Source organism: Camelus ferus, chromosome 11 (assembly GCF_009834535.1).
Source record: "Camelus ferus isolate YT-003-E chromosome 11, BCGSAC_Cfer_1.0, whole genome shotgun sequence".
NCBI classification, from domain to species: Eukaryota; Metazoa; Chordata; class Mammalia; order Artiodactyla; family Camelidae; genus Camelus; species Camelus ferus.
Window position 1 is genome coordinate 8,271,414 of NC_045706.1, and position 20,303 is coordinate 8,291,716.

The 20,303-nt window shown below is 40.4% G+C and overlaps 1 protein-coding gene across 1 annotated transcript; it reads right to left on the reverse strand.

Annotated features, from left to right (window-relative positions):
• Nucleotides 1-5: 5 nt before the first annotated feature.
• Nucleotides 6-10,154, reverse strand: PSTK (phosphoseryl-tRNA kinase). The gene is made up of 6 exons (XM_014562596.2): nt 9,875-10,154; nt 7,400-7,691; nt 6,957-7,155; nt 4,101-4,176; nt 3,467-3,560; nt 6-782 (listed from the first exon to the last, which is right to left on the reverse strand). Exons 1-6 carry the CDS (start codon nt 10,082-10,084, stop codon nt 583-585), a joined length of 1,071 nt encoding a protein of 356 aa, XP_014418082.2. The 5' UTR covers nt 10,085-10,154; the 3' UTR covers nt 6-582.
• Nucleotides 10,155-20,303: the final 10,149 nt, after the last annotated feature.

Sequence of the window (20,303 nt, forward strand, 5' to 3'; positions counted from 1 at the left end):
TTGTTTCCATGTCTTGGCTATTGTACATAGTGCTGCTATGAACGTTGGGGTGCATGTGTCTTTTTGAATTAAGGTTCCCTCTGGATATATACCCAGGAATGGGATTGCTGGATCATATGGTAAGTCCATAATGAGTTTTTTAGTAATTTTCCAGTTTGTAAGATACTAATTTTTTTAAAAAGGTCTTATGGCTACATTGGTTTGGATTTGTGGAATGCCTCACTCATGAGATCTGTTGCATAGTTAAAAACAAAAACAGTTCCATTATCAGCATCTTGTCTCCTTCCTAGCTGCTTCTCTTTATTTAGGATGTGACCCCTGCCCCGCACCCACCCTCCAGGTGTTCTGGCACATAAATGAGGAAGGCTGCTTCTGATGCTTAATTATGCATGTCACATCTGACAAGTGACTGACTGAAGTAATTTCTGTTATGACAAATGGATCTTTTGGAATAATTTTTTTTTTAAATAGGTCTTGGCAATTCACTTCATTGGCCTAGCAAACATCCAGTGCTACAGCATTGTTCTCATTAGTTTGCAAAATCTTAACCAAAATATGTATTTGATTGGAAATTCAGAAGTTTTAATGCTGCTTTGAAAAATATTTCTGTACAATGTTATCTTTTTCATAATGAAAAAAAGAAATAACATCTGATAAGTCAATGGTTTCACGAAAGCACAGGTACTTTTTGTTTCCTTGTCTTAGGTCTTCCAAAAACTCCGCTTTCAGCTTGTTAAGTTCTTCTGCTAGAAGCTTCAACTTGTAAGGAAGCAGTTGTTCATCTAAAATAAAGATATTCCCAAATTATTTGTGTAAATTAAATCAAGCTGGACTGTCTGATAACACCAGGAAATTAATCTGATTACTTCAGACAAATCATAATCAATCACAATTGAGTTGGTGTAATAAGTGAGCAGAAAAGACAAACTGGAAAGGGATTTTTTTGTTGACATAAAATAGTTGACTTAACAATCTTATTGAATTAACAGGCTGTCAGGCAAAAAAGCAGTGCTAGAAAATGATAGTTTGGATTTGAAGCTGAAGTTAGAACAGTTGTCCAGCATTACTTTCTACAATGATGGAAATGTTCTATATCTGCCCCATTTAATCCAGCAGTCACTAGCCATGTGGGTTGTGTGACTGAGAACCAAGTTTTTTTGTTGAACACTTAGAGAATTCACATTATATACAATTTATCTGTTTCAACAACAATTCAGTGGTTTCAGTATATTCACAGATATTCTCAATGATTACCACAATTTGAGAACATTCTTATCATCTCAAAAACCTGTACCCTTTAGCTATCACCTGCTCCATTCCCCCTCTCCCTGCCCCAGTCCCTACGCAACCACTGATCTATTTTGTGTCTCCTAGATTCCCCTGTTCTGGACATTTCACATGACTGGACTCATGACATATGGCCTTTCATGCCTGGCTTCTTTCACTTTGCATGTGTTTTCAAGGTTCATCCACACAGTACTTTGTTTCTATGGCTGAATAATCCATTGTATGGATAGACCACATTTTGTTTTTATCCATTTGTCAGCTGATAGACATTTGGGTTGCTTCTACTTTTTGGCTACTAGGAATAATTGCTATAAGCATTTTTGTACAAATTTTTATATGAATATGTATTTTTATTTCTAGGTCTCAAAGTAACTATAGTTAATCATCTGAGGAACTGCTAAGGCTGTTTTGCAAGGCAACTGCGCTGTTTTACATCCCCGTCAGCAGTGCATGTGGGTTCTGATTTCTGCACATCCTCACTAACACTTGGACTTTCTGGGTTCTAGCTGGCCTAGTGGGTGCGCAAGGGTATTTCACTGTAGTTTACATTTGCGTTCCCTGGATGACTAATGATGCCAACCATGTTTTCATGTGGTGATTGGCCATTTGTATATCTCCCCTGGAGATACTCCAGATTCTTTGCCCACTTTTAAAATTGGGTTATTTGTCTTTATTATTGATGGTGAGAGTCCTTTATATATTTTGGATACAGGTCCCTTATGAGATACATGGCTTGCGAGTATCTTCCATTCTGCAGGTTGTTGTTGCACTTCCTTGATGGAAGGAGAACAGAATTTTTAATTTAAGTGCAGTTCTAGAATCTAGTATCACCTCCACTCAAAAAATTTTTTTTAATGGGTAGGAAGAGTCAAGAGCGATTTGAGCAGAGCTCTCTTCCCTTTTCCTTTCATGTTTCCTACACCTATTTTTAAAATTCTGATTATGAAACCATTTTTGTTCCAATCCTATTCTTCAGGCTATAGATTGTAACTCATAAGGGAATCGCAAGTTGCAACCAGTGTTTTTCTAAGATGGGATCACAGAGAACACAGTAGAGTTCATTAAACACGTGGGAGTTTTGCACAACTTGTTTCTGTGCACGACTACGTTCAAGTACTGGGCTACACGTTAGGTTACAGAACAAAATCTATTTACAGATCATGGTAAAGGTTGAAAAGCACAATATGGTTAGGGCATTGTTTCTTTTCCTGATGTTCGAAGTTTTTGAAAAGGTAGCAATAATAAATATTGGTGATGCTGGGGAGCACAACAGAAAGCACAGACTAGAATCAGACTTAAGTCTGAGCCCCAAGTATTTAGCAGCTGTTCAGCCTGGGGCAAGTTACTTGATTCCCTCCATTTTCCCATCTGTAAAATTACACTTACCTTGTAGGATTCTAAAGAATATAAACAATATTTACAAGGCATTGAGCATATAAAAGGAGTTCAAGAAATGTTAAGCTGTTATTTTTTGAATCAAATTTTAAATATAGCAAGGAGTTCAATGTTTAAAACTTAAATTGTTTTATAAAACTCTAATTACCACATCCAAGTTCAGACTGGCAGTGCGCTGTGCTTGTTCAGATGCCCTGCTGCATTTACATCTGGCCTCTGACTGCCTCTCGCACTGCTTACTTTACCCCCCCAGACTCACTGGCTTCTTTTCTGTTCTAGAACATACCAGACAACTTTACCTGTGGGCTTTTGCACTTGATGTGTCCATGGCCTGGAGTGACCCTCCAGACAGCAGCATGGCTTGCTGTTTCATTTCATTTAACATCTCTGCTTAAATGGCATTTCCTCTGAGAAGTCTTCCTGATTGCCCTTTAACAAATAAGCCCTCCCATCACTCTACACTGCCCTCCCCTGCTTCATTCTTCTTCAGGGCAACAGCATATGTCCACATGTTTATTTATTTGTCTGTTTCCTCACTATGACGTTCTACTCCCTCCCCGCTCCCCAGTATCTAGAATAAAGACTAGTACAGAGTAGCCACTCAATAAAAACCTACTGAATGGATGAATACCTGGTTCCAGAGGTAGAAGTTCTAGTGCTATATAACCAAGTTGCAATATTTTAACTGAAAACCTAATGTAAATTTTATGAGTGAAAGCAAATAAACAACCCGCGTCCCAGGAACAAGAGTAGCAGTGAACAGAATCTTAACTACCCACCATACCTTTTGCTTCCTTCATTGTCTGAGAGACAGCTCTTCGGAGTGTCTGATCGACTTGATGAAGAATATTAGTTGAACAAATAATTCTGTCTGTTTCCTAGGTAATAGACATGGTTATTGGAACAGTTACCTATTTTATAAAAGAAATGGCTAAAGTGTAGGTGATGCATATGTGAAGAGACTAAAAGAAAAGTGAAAGTGGCTTTTCTGTTTCAGTTATTCTTCTCTGGGAGATGGTCCAAATAAAATACATCCTGTTGTAACTTGGGTTCCACGTAGGCAGTATGCTGGCAAATGTCTAAGAACGGGCTCTCAGAGAAAAACAAAATTCGATACCTATCTATAGTGCTTGCCAATTTCTACAGTGTAAATATTCCCATCCTTGCCCACTACAAGCTGCCAACATAATGTCAACAGGCTCTCCAACACTTCCTAAAATTTAGCAACCGGCTTTAACCAGCCAGTGCAAGCTGCCACCGAGCACCACTGCATCCAGGGTAGAGGCTGAATGCTGGTGAGACGTCGAGGCAGTGACAAAGCATCTCTCATATGTTACTCATATTTTACACTCAGCTCAAAAAGATCTTCTACAGAAAGTTCCTTCTCATTTATACTACATCTAAACTGGATGACTTACCTTTTGTTCCACATTGTCCTCCACGTATTTTATTGGATTTTCCAAAGCAGTAAGCAATAAATCAGTCAACTTCAGGCTACAAGAGAAGGTAGGATAAAATAAATCCTAATATTACACATTTGTTTTTAAAGAATTTGTGTTTATGAATATAATTCTAGAGGAATAAAAGTGTTATATCCAGAATCCTAAACAGAAGGGGAAAAACAAAGTGACTTGGAAGCCAACTTCTACTTGCAAAATTCAAGTGTAAAAGCTCAAAACAAATAATAAGCCCCTCAAAAATCCCCTCATGGAAGAAATATTCATTTCCTCAGACTCATATCAGTAAGCTTTGAAAAGACATCCTCTCTCTTCCCTCAGTAAGTGCTGAACTTCAGCCTCCTAGAACTTTATGTTCCCTAAAGGACGCTCAGTCTTTATCTTCTGGCTTCTGCTCATTTACTGGATGTGAATTTACAACATTCCCCACTGGACAAGGGGTCATCGAGGGTTGAGGTGGAATTCATTCATTCATTTAACAAATATTTACTGCATATCTTCATATGTGTAAAATATTGCACAACTATGTACGTGCAACTGTGTGCTAAGCTGGGGGTGTAGCAAGATCCCTATCCTCTCTAAGCCTGATCATGTAATGGAAAGAGACAGAGAATTAATCAAATAAGCAAAGAAGAATAATTTCAGACAGCGACAAGTAGATTGGTGAGTGAAGACAGTAAACAAAATGATGACATAAGAGAGTGACAGGGCAGTCTAGTTAACATTCTTCACTTGAGTCAGGACAGTCAGGAAGCCAGCCAGGCTTAAATATGTGGGAAGGTAGAGCGGGCAGCAAACACAAGGGCCCTGAGACAAGAAGCAGCTTCTTGTGTTCAGGGAACAGAGGAGGCCAGTCTGGTTGAAAAGGAGCAAGGAGAGAGTGGTGGGATGTGAGGCTGGGGGGGTTCATCAGGGTAGACTGTGTAAGCTGTGTTAAGGAGTTAGAATTTCACACAGAATACAGGCGGTAGCCCTGAAAAAAATTAAAGCCAGTGAACTCACTGAGTTGACTCTCAACCTTAAGATGATTTTTCTCACACAGAAAAGAGCCCAGGTTCTAGAGTGAGGCAGGCTGCCCTGGGTCCAAATCTTGGCTCTGCCACTTACTACCTGGATTTGTTACTTGACTTACCTGGGCCTCCGGTATCCTATCATAAAAGGGGGGTAATTCTATCTCCCCTCAGAGGATTGTTGCGAGGACTGAATGAGGTTATAAAGTGTTCAGAACATGCCCAGGACATATTATCTGCTCAGCAGCTGCTGCCAGTAGTAGCCGCAGCGGTTGCAGCGGTAGCGGCAGCAGCCATGGTGCCGGTGGTGTTAGCAGCATTACTTCACGGAAGCTGGGAAGGGTATATTTGTCACATCATCTTTCAACTTCCAACACGGGGCCACCAGACTTCAGACTACCCCTTCACTGTTATGCTGTGACTGTTTGGATATGGGAGGACAGGTGACCAAGTCCTTAAGACCCAAGACAAAACTGCAGATTATGCTCAGGGTCGGCACTGGCAAAGCTCACACCCGAGGCTCCCTGCAAGCGCTGGCCCTCACTGGTCTGAAGGCTTTGATGAGAACCTTATGTGGCTCCCGTGGAGGATCTCAATGCCTCAACCAGCCATTCACTTCCACAGCCAAACATGTTAAGTATTCCAGAAAGAGCAGCAATCAGTTGGCTGCGTACCTGCCTGCTCAAAGTTTCAAGATATTATGAGAAGTTACAATTAGAAACCTCAGCAGTAGCTTCCTTCCTATACCCTATAAACAATAGTTATTTCAATTTGTTTCTTTTTTTTCTTTAGTATGTTAAAGTACCTCTTATAAGATGCATGGAACCTGTATCCTGGGAACTAAACATTTTGAGGAATGAACTTAAAAAATTAGCCTTTTAAAAACTGCTGATCCCTTCTGAACAACAGTTAGGCAGGAACCAAGGAACTGTGGGGCAATTGCTCTAGAATGGCACTGTCCTCTACGGCATCCACTAGCCACATGCGGCTATGTAAGTAATTTAAATAAGATTTAAAACTCAGGTCGGTGGTAAGTTGCGCTGGCTATATTTCAAGTGCTCGAGGATCAGTCACATGTGGCTAACAGCTACCATACCGGGTGGTGCAAACAGAACACATCCATCATCAGTGAGATTTCTATTAGAAATGTGCTGAGGTGGGGGGAGGGTATAGCTCAGTGGTAGAATGTGTGTCTAGCACGCACAAGGTCCTGGGTTCAATCCCCAGTATCACCATCAAATAAATAAGCCTAATTACTCCCTCTCCTCACAAAAAAGACCAAAAAACAAAAAATAAATGTGCTGAACTAGAACTTTCCAGAACTCCAGAACTCTCAAGACCTATTTCATGAATGAAATGCATTAGACCCCATAGCCACAAGCCCATGGCTACAAGCAGGGTAACCAGAGCGAAGTTTAAGGCAAAGTTAGGACTTGGTCCCAACTCTATAGCTTTCCCTTCTACAAGAAAGTTACTGGGCAACCTATTTGGACAACGCTCCTTTAGCAAGAGTACCAGAGATGTGTCCTACTCTGAACTCCCTGCTCCAACCTCTGGGAAACAGAAGAATTTTAACAACAGTACACATTTGCAAACAAACCTAGGTTCACATCTCATCTGTCACTTACAGTCCCACTGACTCTGGGCAAACTAAACTTCCTCGCTCAGTTTCCTCTTCTATACAAGGGGAAATAGTAATCTCTCTCCAGGGCTGGTGTGAAGGTCAACCAAGTGGACACAGGTAAAGCATTCGGCACAGCACCTGGCGCAGCCAGGAACCCGGTGAAAGACACCTTGAGTAGGATACCTGGCCTCTGAAGAACAGGCTGGACTCTGAAGTGTGAGGCTGTTGTGTTCCCAAGCGTTTTTCTCAGGGTTGGGCCTTTCTATCTTACTTCCCATCAGGTGGATGGTCTCGGCAGGCAGTGGCTGGGGTCTCTGGCCATTCCTCTGTAAACAGGTCTCCAGAGAACAGTCTAAAAAGACCTGGCAAAAACCTAATGAATCTGAAAACAATTCAAAACCAAAAATGAGTAGCGAACTATTTTTCCCAAAATGTGAAATAAACATATTAGACAAATTATCCCGCCTGGAGCAGGAAAGACCATTCGTAATACTGAACATGTAGCTCTGAACATTAAGTAAATCCACATAAACCTCCTACTCCAATTAAATTCTCACTAAAGACAGTAGTGATTTTGGTATGTGAACAAATGTCTCCATGTATAAGAAAAAAAATGTTTTGATTACATTTCCGAGCCAGCTGATAGACTTCATATCTCATACTTTGATAATAAAAGTTGTCATCTAAAATCAGAAACAAAGGTCTGGAAACAGCAGTCTTCGTTAAGAGGTAGTGTGACGGGGCCTCAGGTGCTGCAGAAGATATGAGATCTTGATCCTTCAAGGAGGTTATAAAATCTTCCCACATGGCTTCAGTCCTGTTGGGTGGGGCAGACATCTGACACCCGTTAATGACGGCCAGCAAGAAGTTCTCCAGGTACTTTAACAGTTCCTGTCGAAGCAATTTCCACTGGGATGGCTGCAAAAGATCACAGAACTGCACTTTATATTTGGCTTTGGCCAGTAGGGTGGTCATGGCTAACTGCCACCCTGCCCAATATGATAGTTTCAGAACCATTTGGAGTTCTCTAGACACAACTTGTTTCCTCCTCCTCCATGTCTTTGTATACACCATTCCCTCTGCCTGGAAAGCTGCTCAGTGATGTCAGTCCTCTGTGAACTCTTCTCAGACTCAACCATGCAGAAAGCAGCTCAGATCCTCCCTTGTCTATCATGACATCCTGTTCTGTGAATATTGGGCCTCCACTCTACCAGGGTTTACATTGTTTAGGCATCTCTATGTTCTCACTAGATCAACAGTCTCTTGTATACCCAGTCTGCAGCAGGGGGTCTGGCACCTAATAGTTACTCCAGGAACGTTTATGAAATGACTGAGTAAGTGAATAGATGAAAGAATGAAAAGCTGTTACCATCCAGGAGAAAGGAGAAACCAAAGTCAATATCCTGCCAAAACAAAATAGTCTGGCTAAGATACAGCAATGCTCATTTGCCCTTGAAATGAGAAAAGTTGTGGACAGAAAGAGTATAAGTGGACAGAAAGAGGATCAGCGGACAGGGCCCTGGGTCAACAACAGGATTGGAACGGGATAGGGAAAGATAGAGGAAGCAGGTGGAGGGGAAGAGAATAAATAGCTTGAAATTACAAGTAATCTCGCATTGCTCAAGGGCTGTGGAGAACACTAATACAGTTATGAGGTCAAGGTTGGAGAGAAAACACAAGGACAGGCGATCAGGACCCCTGTCCTTCCTGTCCATGCCTCAATACATAACTGAGATTACAGCACATACAACAAATACAATAACAAAACCCCCTCAAAAGGAAACACAGATCACTTCCTAAAAGGTGAGATATCCTACTAAGAGTGATCGGATGGATCCCATGGCCTTGGTCTGTAGGGGGAGAGTGGAAAAAATATAGTAAGAAAAGTGAGGGGAAAAGCCAGCAAATACAACAATCCCTATCAACCACTTCCAGCTTTCTCCAGGGTGGTGAAAATACTATCACCCAAGTAAAGCCGGTGCCACCAGGACCCTCACCATTTACTAAGAATGGGGAAATACATAACTTTGCTGGCAAAGTTCAAAATTTTTCCACACACCAAATGTACTGTATTTTTGCATATGTACTTATAGAATGGAATCACATATTTGTATTTTATTTATGTGAATTCATCTATATTTGGCACTAAATGACAAAAATAACTAAAACCTTCAGAATACATCAATCAAAGAGTATTTTCTCTAGAGTGAGCATGAGATGGGCAACGTGAATCTATTCTTCCCCCAGAAGTCTGTTTTCACTAGCTTCTCCAAGGGGATGCATCTCACTCCACTGAGGGTGATCTGGGGGCTTAAAGAGAAGTATGTACTTGGAACACCAAGTGGATCCCTCAGTCAAAGCCTATTTACCTTATCTGGTGGTCTACTGAGAAACAGCCATCTTTTCCTTTGCTGGCAGAGGCAGGTTTACCCTGAGATGAATGAACATAAGCTTCAGAGGCCAAGCCCTTCATTTGTACAGGATCTATTGTCATGGGAGGGACCCTAGTAAGTACTCTGCTACTTACAGTTTTGTATCCTTTTTTGGGGGGGGGGGCGGTGGGGGTAGGTAAGTAGGTTTATTTACTTATTTTTTTCAAAATGGAGATACTGGGAATTGAACCTAGGACCTCGTACTTGGTAAACATACGCTCTACCATTGAGCTGTATCTCCCCGCGCCCTATATTCTTTTTCTTAAAAAGGGTCCCCTAAACCGCATGACTTAAAGCTCCACAAAACCTAGATTCGTCTGGCTGGATGTTTAACTGACTGTTTAGGAATTTTTGAAGATTCTGCCCCTCTTTTCAGAACAATCTTCCCAAAGGACTTTTAAGAGGATATTTGACTGGAGGCGGGGGGAGGGGGGGTTCCACTTTGCACGCTGACTTCAGAACGGAACCCTATACTGGTGGTTGTTTGTACTTGTTTTATATTTCTAATCGACTCATTCTGCGTTAAACCAGCTCCACTCTCCTCGAACAGCTGTCTCTCCTCGATCAGGGACCCACGTCCCACACTGGGTGTTATTCAGCGCTTCTACAGCGGAGCTGGCACGTTTCCCTTTGCGCCTACAATCTAGGCCCCGCCCCCTCCGCACTGACCAATGGGTTCGCCTCCTCGAAGAACGCGTCCGGCATGACGTCATCATAGGCGACGAGGCCCACGGCCCAGCCCCGCTCCTGCCGTAACCGGTGGCTGAGGGCACGCGCCAAGGTGGATTTTCCTGCTGCGGGCAGTCCACAGAGGACGCAGAGGCCCAGCTTCCGCGGCCCCTCGCTGCGAACTCCTCTGGCGTCCTCGCCGGCCTTCATGCCGCTGAGGGAGACACGCGACGGCTGGGAACGGTGTCTCCGGAACTGTCCGCCTGTGGCGCACGCGCAGAATCTCCCACCGCTCTGTTGCGCCGCCTGGTGCCGCAATGGAGGAATGGGGGAGAGTCTTCCAATCCAAAAACCTGGCGTGGTCGTGGTTTTTGAGGTCGTCCCCTTGGTCACCAGAACCGCTGATGCTGAGCTTCCTATGAGACGAGTCCTCTAGGCTGGGGAGTCCACGGCGATGCGTTTCCTAAAACCTGGACGTTTCCTAGAGGGTCAGAGACTTGGACTTAATCTTCAATTAGAATCAGCTTTCCTGCCGACACTTGCAAACCATTAGGATCTGCGTCTCGGTTTTGTTTGGGTTGGGTTGGTATTTTTGTTTTTTTGTTTTGTTTTGTTTTTTGTTTTTGTTTGTTTGTTTGTTTGTTTTTATAATGATGAAGTCCCCTGCCCAGGAAAATCGCAAGAGAGACTTTGAGCCTCTTCCTCCAGCGGTCTTTGGAAGGTCAGTTACGGGTAATCAGAGGAGGCGAAGCTGACAGTCCAACAACTGCGCTCCTCTGCCCCACTCAGATGTGATGGGTGGAACGGCAAACGCCCCGTTAGCGCGCAGTAACATACTTTGCCGGCAGCAAGCCTGAGGGAGTAAGGGCAGGAAAGGAACGACCCTAGACTTCAATTCCAGCGCATTCATGCAGCGCACACTAGGTGTTTTAGTGTTAAAAAGAAATACTAAGTTGTGGAGAAGTATAAAACGAATTCCTTTTGTGGGGATGTGGTTACGCAGCAGGTACACAGTACATTATCTGTTTTCTTTCTCTTGGATTGAAAGTGAGCATTGAGTTAAACATACTTTTCATTTCATGTCATTTTATTATCATAGGCCCAGTGCGAGATACCTCTCCTTAATTTATTATTCTTTTTCATCACTCATGTACACTCACACTGATTTCCTCCCCCTTTCCTAGGCAACCTTTTTTTTTTCTTGTTTAAACATGATTATTTTGTTTGTTTACTTGTAGGCTATTTTTTTAAGAGCAGTTTCAAGTTCACAGCAAAACTGAGTAGAAAGTACAGAGTGTTTACATATACCTCTGCCCCCCAACCCCACAGTCTCTTCCACTGGCAACATCCAGTGTGGTACATTTGTTACAACCAATGAACTACTCATCATTATCTCCCAAAGGCCATAGTTTATACTGGGTTTACTCTTGGTGTTAACATTCCATGAGTTTTGGCAAATGTATGATGACATGTATCTACCATTATAGTGTCATACAGAATAGTTTCACTGCCCTAAAAAAAAAAAATCTGTTCTCTCCCTACCTGGAGACTGCTGATGTTTTTGCTGCCTCCATTGTTTTGCCTTTTCCAGAATGTCATATCGTTGAAATCATACAGCCTTTTCAGACTTGCTTCTTTCATTTATGTCTTTTTATAGCTTGATAGCTTGTTTCTTTTTAGCACTGAAGGATATTCCATTGCCTTGATGAATCACAGTTTATTTATCCATTCACCTATTGAAAGGTGACTTGATTGCTTTGAAGTTTTGGCAATTGTGAATAGTTACTATAAACATGAATGCAGATTTTTGCATGGACATAAGTTCTTGACTTATTTGGGTAAATACCAAGGAGCGTGATTACTGGATCTTATGGTAAGAGTATGTTTAGTTTTGTAAGACGCTGCCAGACTGCCTTCCAAAGTCGCTGTACCATTTTGCATTGCCACCAGCAGGGAATGAGAATATCTGTTGTTTCATATTCTTGTCAGCACTTGGTGGTGTCAGCTTTAGGTTTTAAATATTCTGATAGGTGGGTAGTGGTATCTCATGTTACTGTGGTTTTCACTTCCCTAATAATACATGATGTTGAGCATCTTTTCCTATGTTTACTTGTCATCTGTACACAGTCAGCCTGCTGTATCTGTGGGTTCCACACTTGCAGATTCAACCAACTGCAGATTTAAAATATTTGGAAAAAAATTCCAGAAAAGTTTCAAAAGCAAAACTTGAATTTGCTCCTGCTGGCAATTATTTGTATAGCTTTCACATTGTATTTACAACTATTTACATAGCATTTAACCGTATGAAGTATTATAAGTAATCTAGAGATGATTTAAAGTATACAGGAGTTGTTCATAAGTTATATGCAAATATAGTATGTCATTTTAGATAAAGGACTTGTGCATCTGCAGATTTTGGTATGCACAGGGGTCCTGGAATCAATTACCCCACAGATAGTGAGGGCTGACTCTTCTTTGGTGATGTTTTTGTTCAGATCTTTGGCCCACTTTTAAACTGGGTTCATTTTCTTACAGTTGAGTTGTAAGAGTGTTTGTATTTTTGGATAATAGTTCTTTATATATCTTTTGTAAATATTTTCTCCCAGTCTGTGGCTTTTCTTCTTGTTCTCTTGGAATTACCTTTGGCAGAGTGGAAATTTTTCCTTTTAATGAAGTCCAGCTTACCAGTTACTTCTTTCATGGATCATGTCTTTAAAGTTCTATCTTAAATGTCATCACCAAGCCTGAAGTTATCTAGATTTTTTAAATGTTATCGTCTGTAAGTTTTATAGTTATACATTTAGCATTTGTCTGTGATTAAATTTGAATTAATTTTTGTGAAAGATAAAAATCCTGTATCTATCTATATATATTTTAAACATATGGTATCCAGTTTGTTCCACCTCCATTTGTTGAAGACTTTTTCCCTCCATTGCATTGCCTTTGCTTCTTTATCAAAGATCAGTTGACTATATTTGTGTGGGTCTATTTCTCGGCCATTTTGTCCATTGATCTACTCGTCTGTTCTTTTCCCTACCACACTGCCTTGATTGCTGTAGCATTACAGTTAAGTTGGGTAGTGTCAGTCTTCTGACTGCTCTTTCTCTTCAATATTGTGTTAGCTATTTTGGGTCTTTTGCCTCTCCATATAAACCTAAAAATAATATTGTTGATATTTACAAAAGCACTTTCTGGGCTTTTGATTGAGATTGTGTTGAACCTGTAGTTCAAGTTGGGAAGAAGTGACATCTTGACAATATTAAGGCTGTCTATCCATTAACATAGAATATCTCTTTTCATTTATTTATTCTTTGATTTCATTCATCAGTTTTGTAGTTTTCCTCAAATAGATCTTGACAATTTTTGTTAGGTTTATACCAAGTATTTCATTTTTAGGGTGTAATGTAAAGCATATTGTGTTTTAAATTTAAAATTTCACTTGTTCATTGCTAATGTTAGGAAAGCAGTTGACTTTGTATGTTAACCTTGCATCCTGCAACCTTGCCATAATCACTTATTAGTTCCAGTTAGTTTTGGTTGATTCTTTTGTATTTTCTACATAGGCAGTCATGTCATCAAAAACAAAACCAGTTTAATTTCTTCCTCCTTAATCTGTGTACCTTTCATATCCTTTGTCTTACTGCATTAGCTAGAGCTTCCAGTAAGATGCTGCAAAGGAGTGGTGAGAGGAGATATCCTTGCTTTGTTCCTGATCTTTGTGGGAAGTCTTCTAGGTTCTCACCGTTAAGTATGATGGTAGCTGTAGGTTTTTGGTAGATGTTCTTTATCAAGTTGAAGTTCCCCCTATTCCTAGTTTGCTAAGAGGTTTTTTTTTTTTTTTTATCATGAATGGGTATTGGATTTTATCAAATGCTTTTTCTGTAACTACAGTACAATTATGTGATTTTTCTTCTTTAACCTGTTGGTATGATGAATTACATTACTCAATTTTCAAATATTGAACCAGCTTTACATGCCTGGAATAAATCCCTCTTGGTCATGGTGTCTAACTCTTTTTATACATTGTTGGATTCATTTTGCTAATATTTTGTTAAAAGGAACCTGGATTTTTGCATAAGTTTTCATGAGAAATATTGGTCTTTTTTTGTTCTTTTCTCATAATATCTGTCTGATTTTGGTATTAGGGTAATGCTGGTCTCATAGAATGAGTTGGGGAATATTCCCTCTGTTTCTATCTTCTCAGAGACTGAAAATAATTGCTATAATTTCCTCTTTGAATGTTTGGTAGAACTCACCAGTTATCTGGGACCAGTTATCTTTTTAAACAACGTATTTTGGAAAAAAATGATTTTAAAAAATTTCATATTGTTTTATATTTCAGAATTTCAAAATGAACTATTGTAACTTCAAGTTTAGGTGTCCACTATCTAAAAAGATATGCTTTTTTAAGAACAGGTTCAAAAATAAGCATGTGATGTTGGCATCCAGCCATAATTAGGGTATAACCTTGAATTTGTAAAGCTTTCTTCACAGACCTCAGTCTCACCTGAGGCCCAGAAAAGGACAATAATATGAGATATTTACTAAATATGTGGTTCTCTTAAATTAGCAGGGTGTCAACATGGCACCATTGCATTTAGTCCCAGAGATAAAAGAGTATTTGACAGAGTCCAGGTGGTGGATTTGGGTCTAATAATGGGGCCCAGACCACTTGGGTATGGGAACTATGTCCTGCTCCACACACTCCCTTCTTCCCTCAGCCCCAGGACTATCCACTTCACCATAGGGAAGGAAGCTACGCCTGGCTGTAGTTCAGTGGCGGAAGTATTACAAACCTTCCAGAGTTTAAAACTGTGCTGCAAAATTATTCTCTTCTTGAGAATGATCTTAGAATGCAGTAACTTCTTTCTTACCAAAGAAAGCAAGTGACAACTCACATATACCTGACTCTGAGTTGCTGCCTTCTCTCCAGAATTTATGCAGTCAAGTGAACCAATCTCAAGAGACATTCATGATCATTTTCCCTCACATATAAACACATAACCTGAAGGCACTCAGGTCACTCCTGTTTAGGACTTAGTGTTAAACTCGATTTAAGTCACTATTACATTAGATTGGTTCAGTCACGTGGGCAGTGTCACCAAGTACAGTCTCAGCTGTCATCATTCTGACCCTTCTGGTCCTCAGAAGAGGAGGCTGGGCAGTAATCATGCTAGAGCAGTCACTCTGCTTTGAACTTGGGGTGAGACCGCTTGACTAACCTCAGCTTACTGGTCCTCTCCTATCAGCTCTGCCACTCAGGGGCACAGGCAATTGTGTGGGACGCTGGCCTCGCCTAGGTCTCCTGCCTACCACATGGGCTGCAGAAGGGACCCAGCATCCAGTTCCAATTTAGCCTTGGCTAAATCTTCCCATGTTGGAGGCTGTTCATTCTGTTCTCATGAGAGCTTTCAGTTTACTTTGATCCAGCTGCTTGTTCCAGACCTGCTCTCCTTACGGGGAACTGGATTCACCTGGAAGCGAGTTGAGTAGAAAGAGCAATGTGCGACAACTCTGGCTTTAAGTTTCCTGATCTGTATAATGAATGAAGTCCTCAAAAGGGGACTTAGAAAATCTGAGATTCAACCGTCTGATGTCCCCAGTATCTTCAGAAGTAGCCTTTCTCCTCTGGTAACTTTAACTCAGCACTTAAGGTCTTTAATCACTAACAGAAATGGCCAACAGTCTAGCTGCCAAAGCCCAGAATTTCTTAATCACAACAATGGCCATAAAACCTCATTCCTCACCACTTTACCCATCTTCTCTTCACTAATTCCACAGCCAAGCCTTCTGGAACCCCTTTCTAGTCACAAACAGATTTTCAATTTTATGAGACTGACACGCTGCCTGCTGCGCTAAGAGAGCAGATAGATTTTCACTTTTAAAAGGAACCTGAACTGCTTTACCTTAACCCAGACACAGTTTTGCCAGCATGACATTGCTCACAGCCTCTCCAAAATCTCACTTCTACTTGCTGAGAGGATTAAGCAAGTAGCCTAGCAGAAATTTATATTTATAAACGCTGGTCTCCTTGGCTGCCACCCACTCACAGGCCTGTGAAAATGAACTTCCTTAATTTACTCTCCAGTGAGGTCTTGTTCTTACCCATTTCAGTAACTCCTCCTCTAAAATTCAGGCCAGTGTAAAATTATAAATTTATCGGCTCCTTTTCTATACTCACCATCAATGTCATTTCCAGTTGAATCAAGTCACCAGCACCAGTTTTTTCTTCTAATCTTCTTTAAAAAAACCTAACAAAGATAGCCTAAAACATGAGCCAGATAATCAAATGTTACCAAGTCTTGAACAAATTTTACACTGTCTAGTGTTTTTCTGATTCCCAAAGATGATTTTGCTCCTGGTTGTGAGGCAGGAAGCAAAGTAAATGCCCTGATGCGCTGAAAGTGAGCGCTCAGACCCAGAACGGTCACCCACCTTGCTCACCCTAAGAACGGCCGAAGTGTCCAAGGAAAGATCAAAGCTACAAGAAGTCCTGCTAAGACAGAGAGGATCTGAATGCTACCAACCTCTGGCCAATAGCGACAATGATGAAACAGATGTCAATTGCTTGGTTTCCTTTATTTGTTTTCTTTTTATTGTTGGATCATGCTTATTTATTTACACATACACACATACATACATACATACTGGGGATTGAACCCAGGACCTTGGGCATACTCAGCATGCACCTACTACCGAGCTGTTACCCTCCCACCAATTGCTTGGTTTCTTAAGCTTCCAGAACAATTTTCTCAGAAGAAAGCAATTCCTAGAGATTTCCAATGAATTTCTGTTTCCTTACTTCCATCATTGTGTTATATGTTTAAAATCATTATAAAGATGTTTAAAACAATCAAATCCTTCAACAGTCTAATAAATGAGCCTTGTATTTAACACTGTGAAGTTATCCATTTAATGTTCACTTGATATTTGTGTACCAAATATTGTGTTAAATGCTGGGGATTCACACATAAATAAAGACATCTGTTTAAAAACTCATAATTTACTTGAGAGAAAGTGAGAAAATGTACACAGCACAGAGATTAATATAACTATAAATTAAAAAAATTTACATTGCCTGTTCACATTATGTTGTATATAAAAGCACAACTATCAAAGGTAAAACTGGTAGAAAAGATTCTACAGCTTCCCCTTAACCTGCAGTCTAACAGTACAGCATATTCCTGGAGGGACTTTAATAAACATACCTCAAAATTCCACAATTTTACACAAAGATGGGTAATTTTTATTAAGAAAAAACCCCACAATATTCAAAATGAGTTGTGAAATATTCTGTAAAATTTTTGCTCAGTTCTTCAGAATGTACAAGTGTCACAAAAACATAGCAAAAAGTAACAAAACACATCCTATAGTTGATTTAGCTTGGTTGCTACCCTGTTTCATTGTTAACTTACCAAGAATTGGTTCACCTAGACTTTAAAACTCTAGGTAAACAATCTAAGTCCCCAAGAATGCAGGAGAAAACAATCCCACAAAATGGGTCCATTATGAAAGTTCTTTTAAACCAGGCATTCTGCAGCTGGAGTGGATTTTTCTATAGATACCATGTTATTCATGCTGGTTACCTTTTCAGTCCATTCTTTTTACTGGATTCATTCACATTAGTGTACATTACTGTAGATCCAAGCAGAATAAGGCTGTTAATTTTTTTTTAACTTGGAAGATAAAACCTATATAAACAAAAGCTCTTTGCAATTCCGAATAGTTTAAGGATGTAAAGAGGTTCTGAAACCAAAGTGTTTTGAAGGATCAAAGGCATGCAGTTAGCAATAAGACATGGTCACGTGCCTCCTACCTCCCTTACCCCTAATACCTATATTTGTATTTTTAAAGAAATCTTATTCCCTAATTTTAATTGTCCTCTTTACTAAGACTCTAGGGTAGTGACGGTGGCCAGAGACAGGGAAGAAACGCACGTAGCAGTAGGGTAGGGCTTTTTTTTTTAAAAGCTGCACACACCCTCCCCTAATAAAACTCAACTACTCTCGCCACTTAGAATTAACCACTGTTACTAATGGAAGAACGGCCATCCAATTCTTCTCGTGTCTTGTTGCTACCTGTGTGTGCCTTATAACAGATTCTTACACAGGCAAGGATACTGATTAACATTAGCAAAGCAAAGGCTCATGGGGCAGAATCCAAGAGAGACCAGGTGCAAGCTTCCAGTTGTCCTCTCCTAGTGGAGTTGCGTGGACAACATTTAATTTTCCCAGCAAGGATGCGTGACAACACGTACAGAGAACTGCCAACCAAGGAAGCTCATTTGAGTCTTGGTGTCCAGGGTTTTTATTGGGGGTCAGTCATGTAGGCATGGAGCACCCATGTGCTGACATGAGTTACTTAATCTTTAGCCTCTTAAGAGACCAAAATAACAGAGTGTGGCCCTCATCATATATCACATTGTTACTGCAACCCAAGGTCCCTTGTTATAAAGAAAATTTTATCAAGCAGGATATTCCAGCAGCTTAGAGGATATGACTAGGAGCTGGTCAGGAGCCAGGTCTTTGGAACGTGAGCAAGTTTTGAACCTCCTACACTTACCAAGTTAACCTTTACTGCAAAATAGCTTTAGGATAAGAAGTTGTCACCTAGATGATAATCAGGGATGTGGGCACAGATTCAGCTATAAATCAAAGAGCTTTCCCATCATTTCGTCATTTCTTCAGAAAGGTTGAAGCCAGGCTGTATTGAAAACTGTTTCCTGTCCAACAATGCTGCTAACCAGGACAGAGGTTATAAATGAGGTGGGGCTGGAGAGCAGCTAGGAATGAAGCTGAGGAAAACAAGGAGGGATGTTACTTTCTCTCCCACTTCTTAATTGCAGGCCCAGCACTGAGGCAGGGTGAGAAGGAATTCCAGGCAACCATGGGGCTTGCCAGGACCAGAAAGAAAGGGAAGCGAGGAGAGGAGGTACAACTCAAGTGCTGCTAGCTGGGAGGAAAGTTAAGTTCCATAACCACCTTGCTAGGAAGTATACTCCTGGGTAAAAGGCAGGGCAAATAGGGTAAGAACTCATTCTACTTAAAATTAAGATTGTCAGCATCGAAATTGTCATATTGCTAAATGAATGGGCCCAAGAAAATTAATGCCACAAGTCACTTCTTTATAAAACATACCTTTCAAATATTACTGGCTCATATTCTGAAAACAGATTTGAAATATGCTCCTAAAGAGCATATGGAGCTCTTGCATATTAAGTTGTAATAAACTTTAAGTGACTAAAAAAATTGCATAGTTCACCCTCACAATATTGTTGGGAAGTTTCCAACATATATTTTATGATTTGTATCAAGGAGGAAAATGGAGCAAAAAAAATCAATTACAATTCACAAGAGTAATTTATCATATTAAAATTGAGGTCAGCTCTGAACCACCACCACCCTAGCCTTGAAGAAAAAAAGCATAAGCTTGAACTTACTACTTTTTAGTTTTGCCTTTTTCTGTATCTCTTGTTTTCTAAGTTTTTTTTAAATTGAAGTATAATAGATTTATAATGTTGTGTTAGTTTATGGTGTACAGCATAGTGATTCATTTATACATATATTCTTTTTCATATTCTTTTTCATTGTAAGTTATTACAAGATATTGAATGTAGTTCCCTGTTACATTAGGTCCTTGTTGTTATCTATTTTATTTGTCTCTTATTTTGTGATAAAGATGCCACCAACTCTCACCAATCTATCAATTCCATACAACAAAGCTATAAATAAAATAATTACCAGGCATAAAATAATTACTAATCTCAGCAAGCCTACAGATAGTAGGGAACACAAATATGTATACTGATAAAGTGTGAAATCATAAGGGAATCATTAATACCTGACAAAGATTCCTGCTTGGTCTAACGTTATTCAGGCTCCTGAAACTTCTCCTAGGCTCATTTGTGTACTTCCTTGTAAAATCTAGTTTTAACAAGAACACTGCTAAGTCAGTTTAGCAAGATGCCCCTCCTTCAAGTCTGATCACCCTTGATATCTAATCAGCTTCCTCACCCTCCATCATCCCCTAGGTGATGTCTGATAACCCTGGCCTGTCATCAGCAAGAATTCTTTTAGGTTGGTTTAGCCACAATCCTCTTGACCCTTGATGTTTCTCATTAGCAATTTTCTATCCACTGACCCCCACCCTGCTCCTTGGCTACAAATTCCCACTCGGCCATGCTGTATTCAGAATGGAGCCTGGGTGTATACTAAGGTCTTTTCCTCTACTGTATAGTTCTGAACAAAATGTTTTTCCTGTCCAGTTCTAGTTTTTCTTTGACATACCTAAGAAGTGTAAGTGTAGTCCAGAGGAATGAGTTTGATGCTGTAGCAGAGTGGAGATCTGCTTGGCTTTGAATGAACAGGATTTTCCCTGTTCCGAAAGAACAGGCATTCTAGCTGGTGGGAAAAGAGGGTGCAAAGATGGG

Coding starts and splice junctions, on each gene's coding strand:
- PSTK (XM_014562596.2), bottom strand. CDS start 10,084: ATGAAGGCCGGCGAGGACGCCAGAGGAGTTCGCAGCGAGGGGCCGCGG. Junction 4,177..6,956: donor GCCTGTTCTTCAGAGGCCAG/GTATCCTACTCA, acceptor CTTCTCTTGTAG/CCTGAAGTTGACTGATTTAT. Junction 783..3,466: donor GACAATGAAGGAAGCAAAAG/GTATGGTGGGTA, acceptor TCTTTATTTTAG/ATGAACAACTGCTTCCTTAC.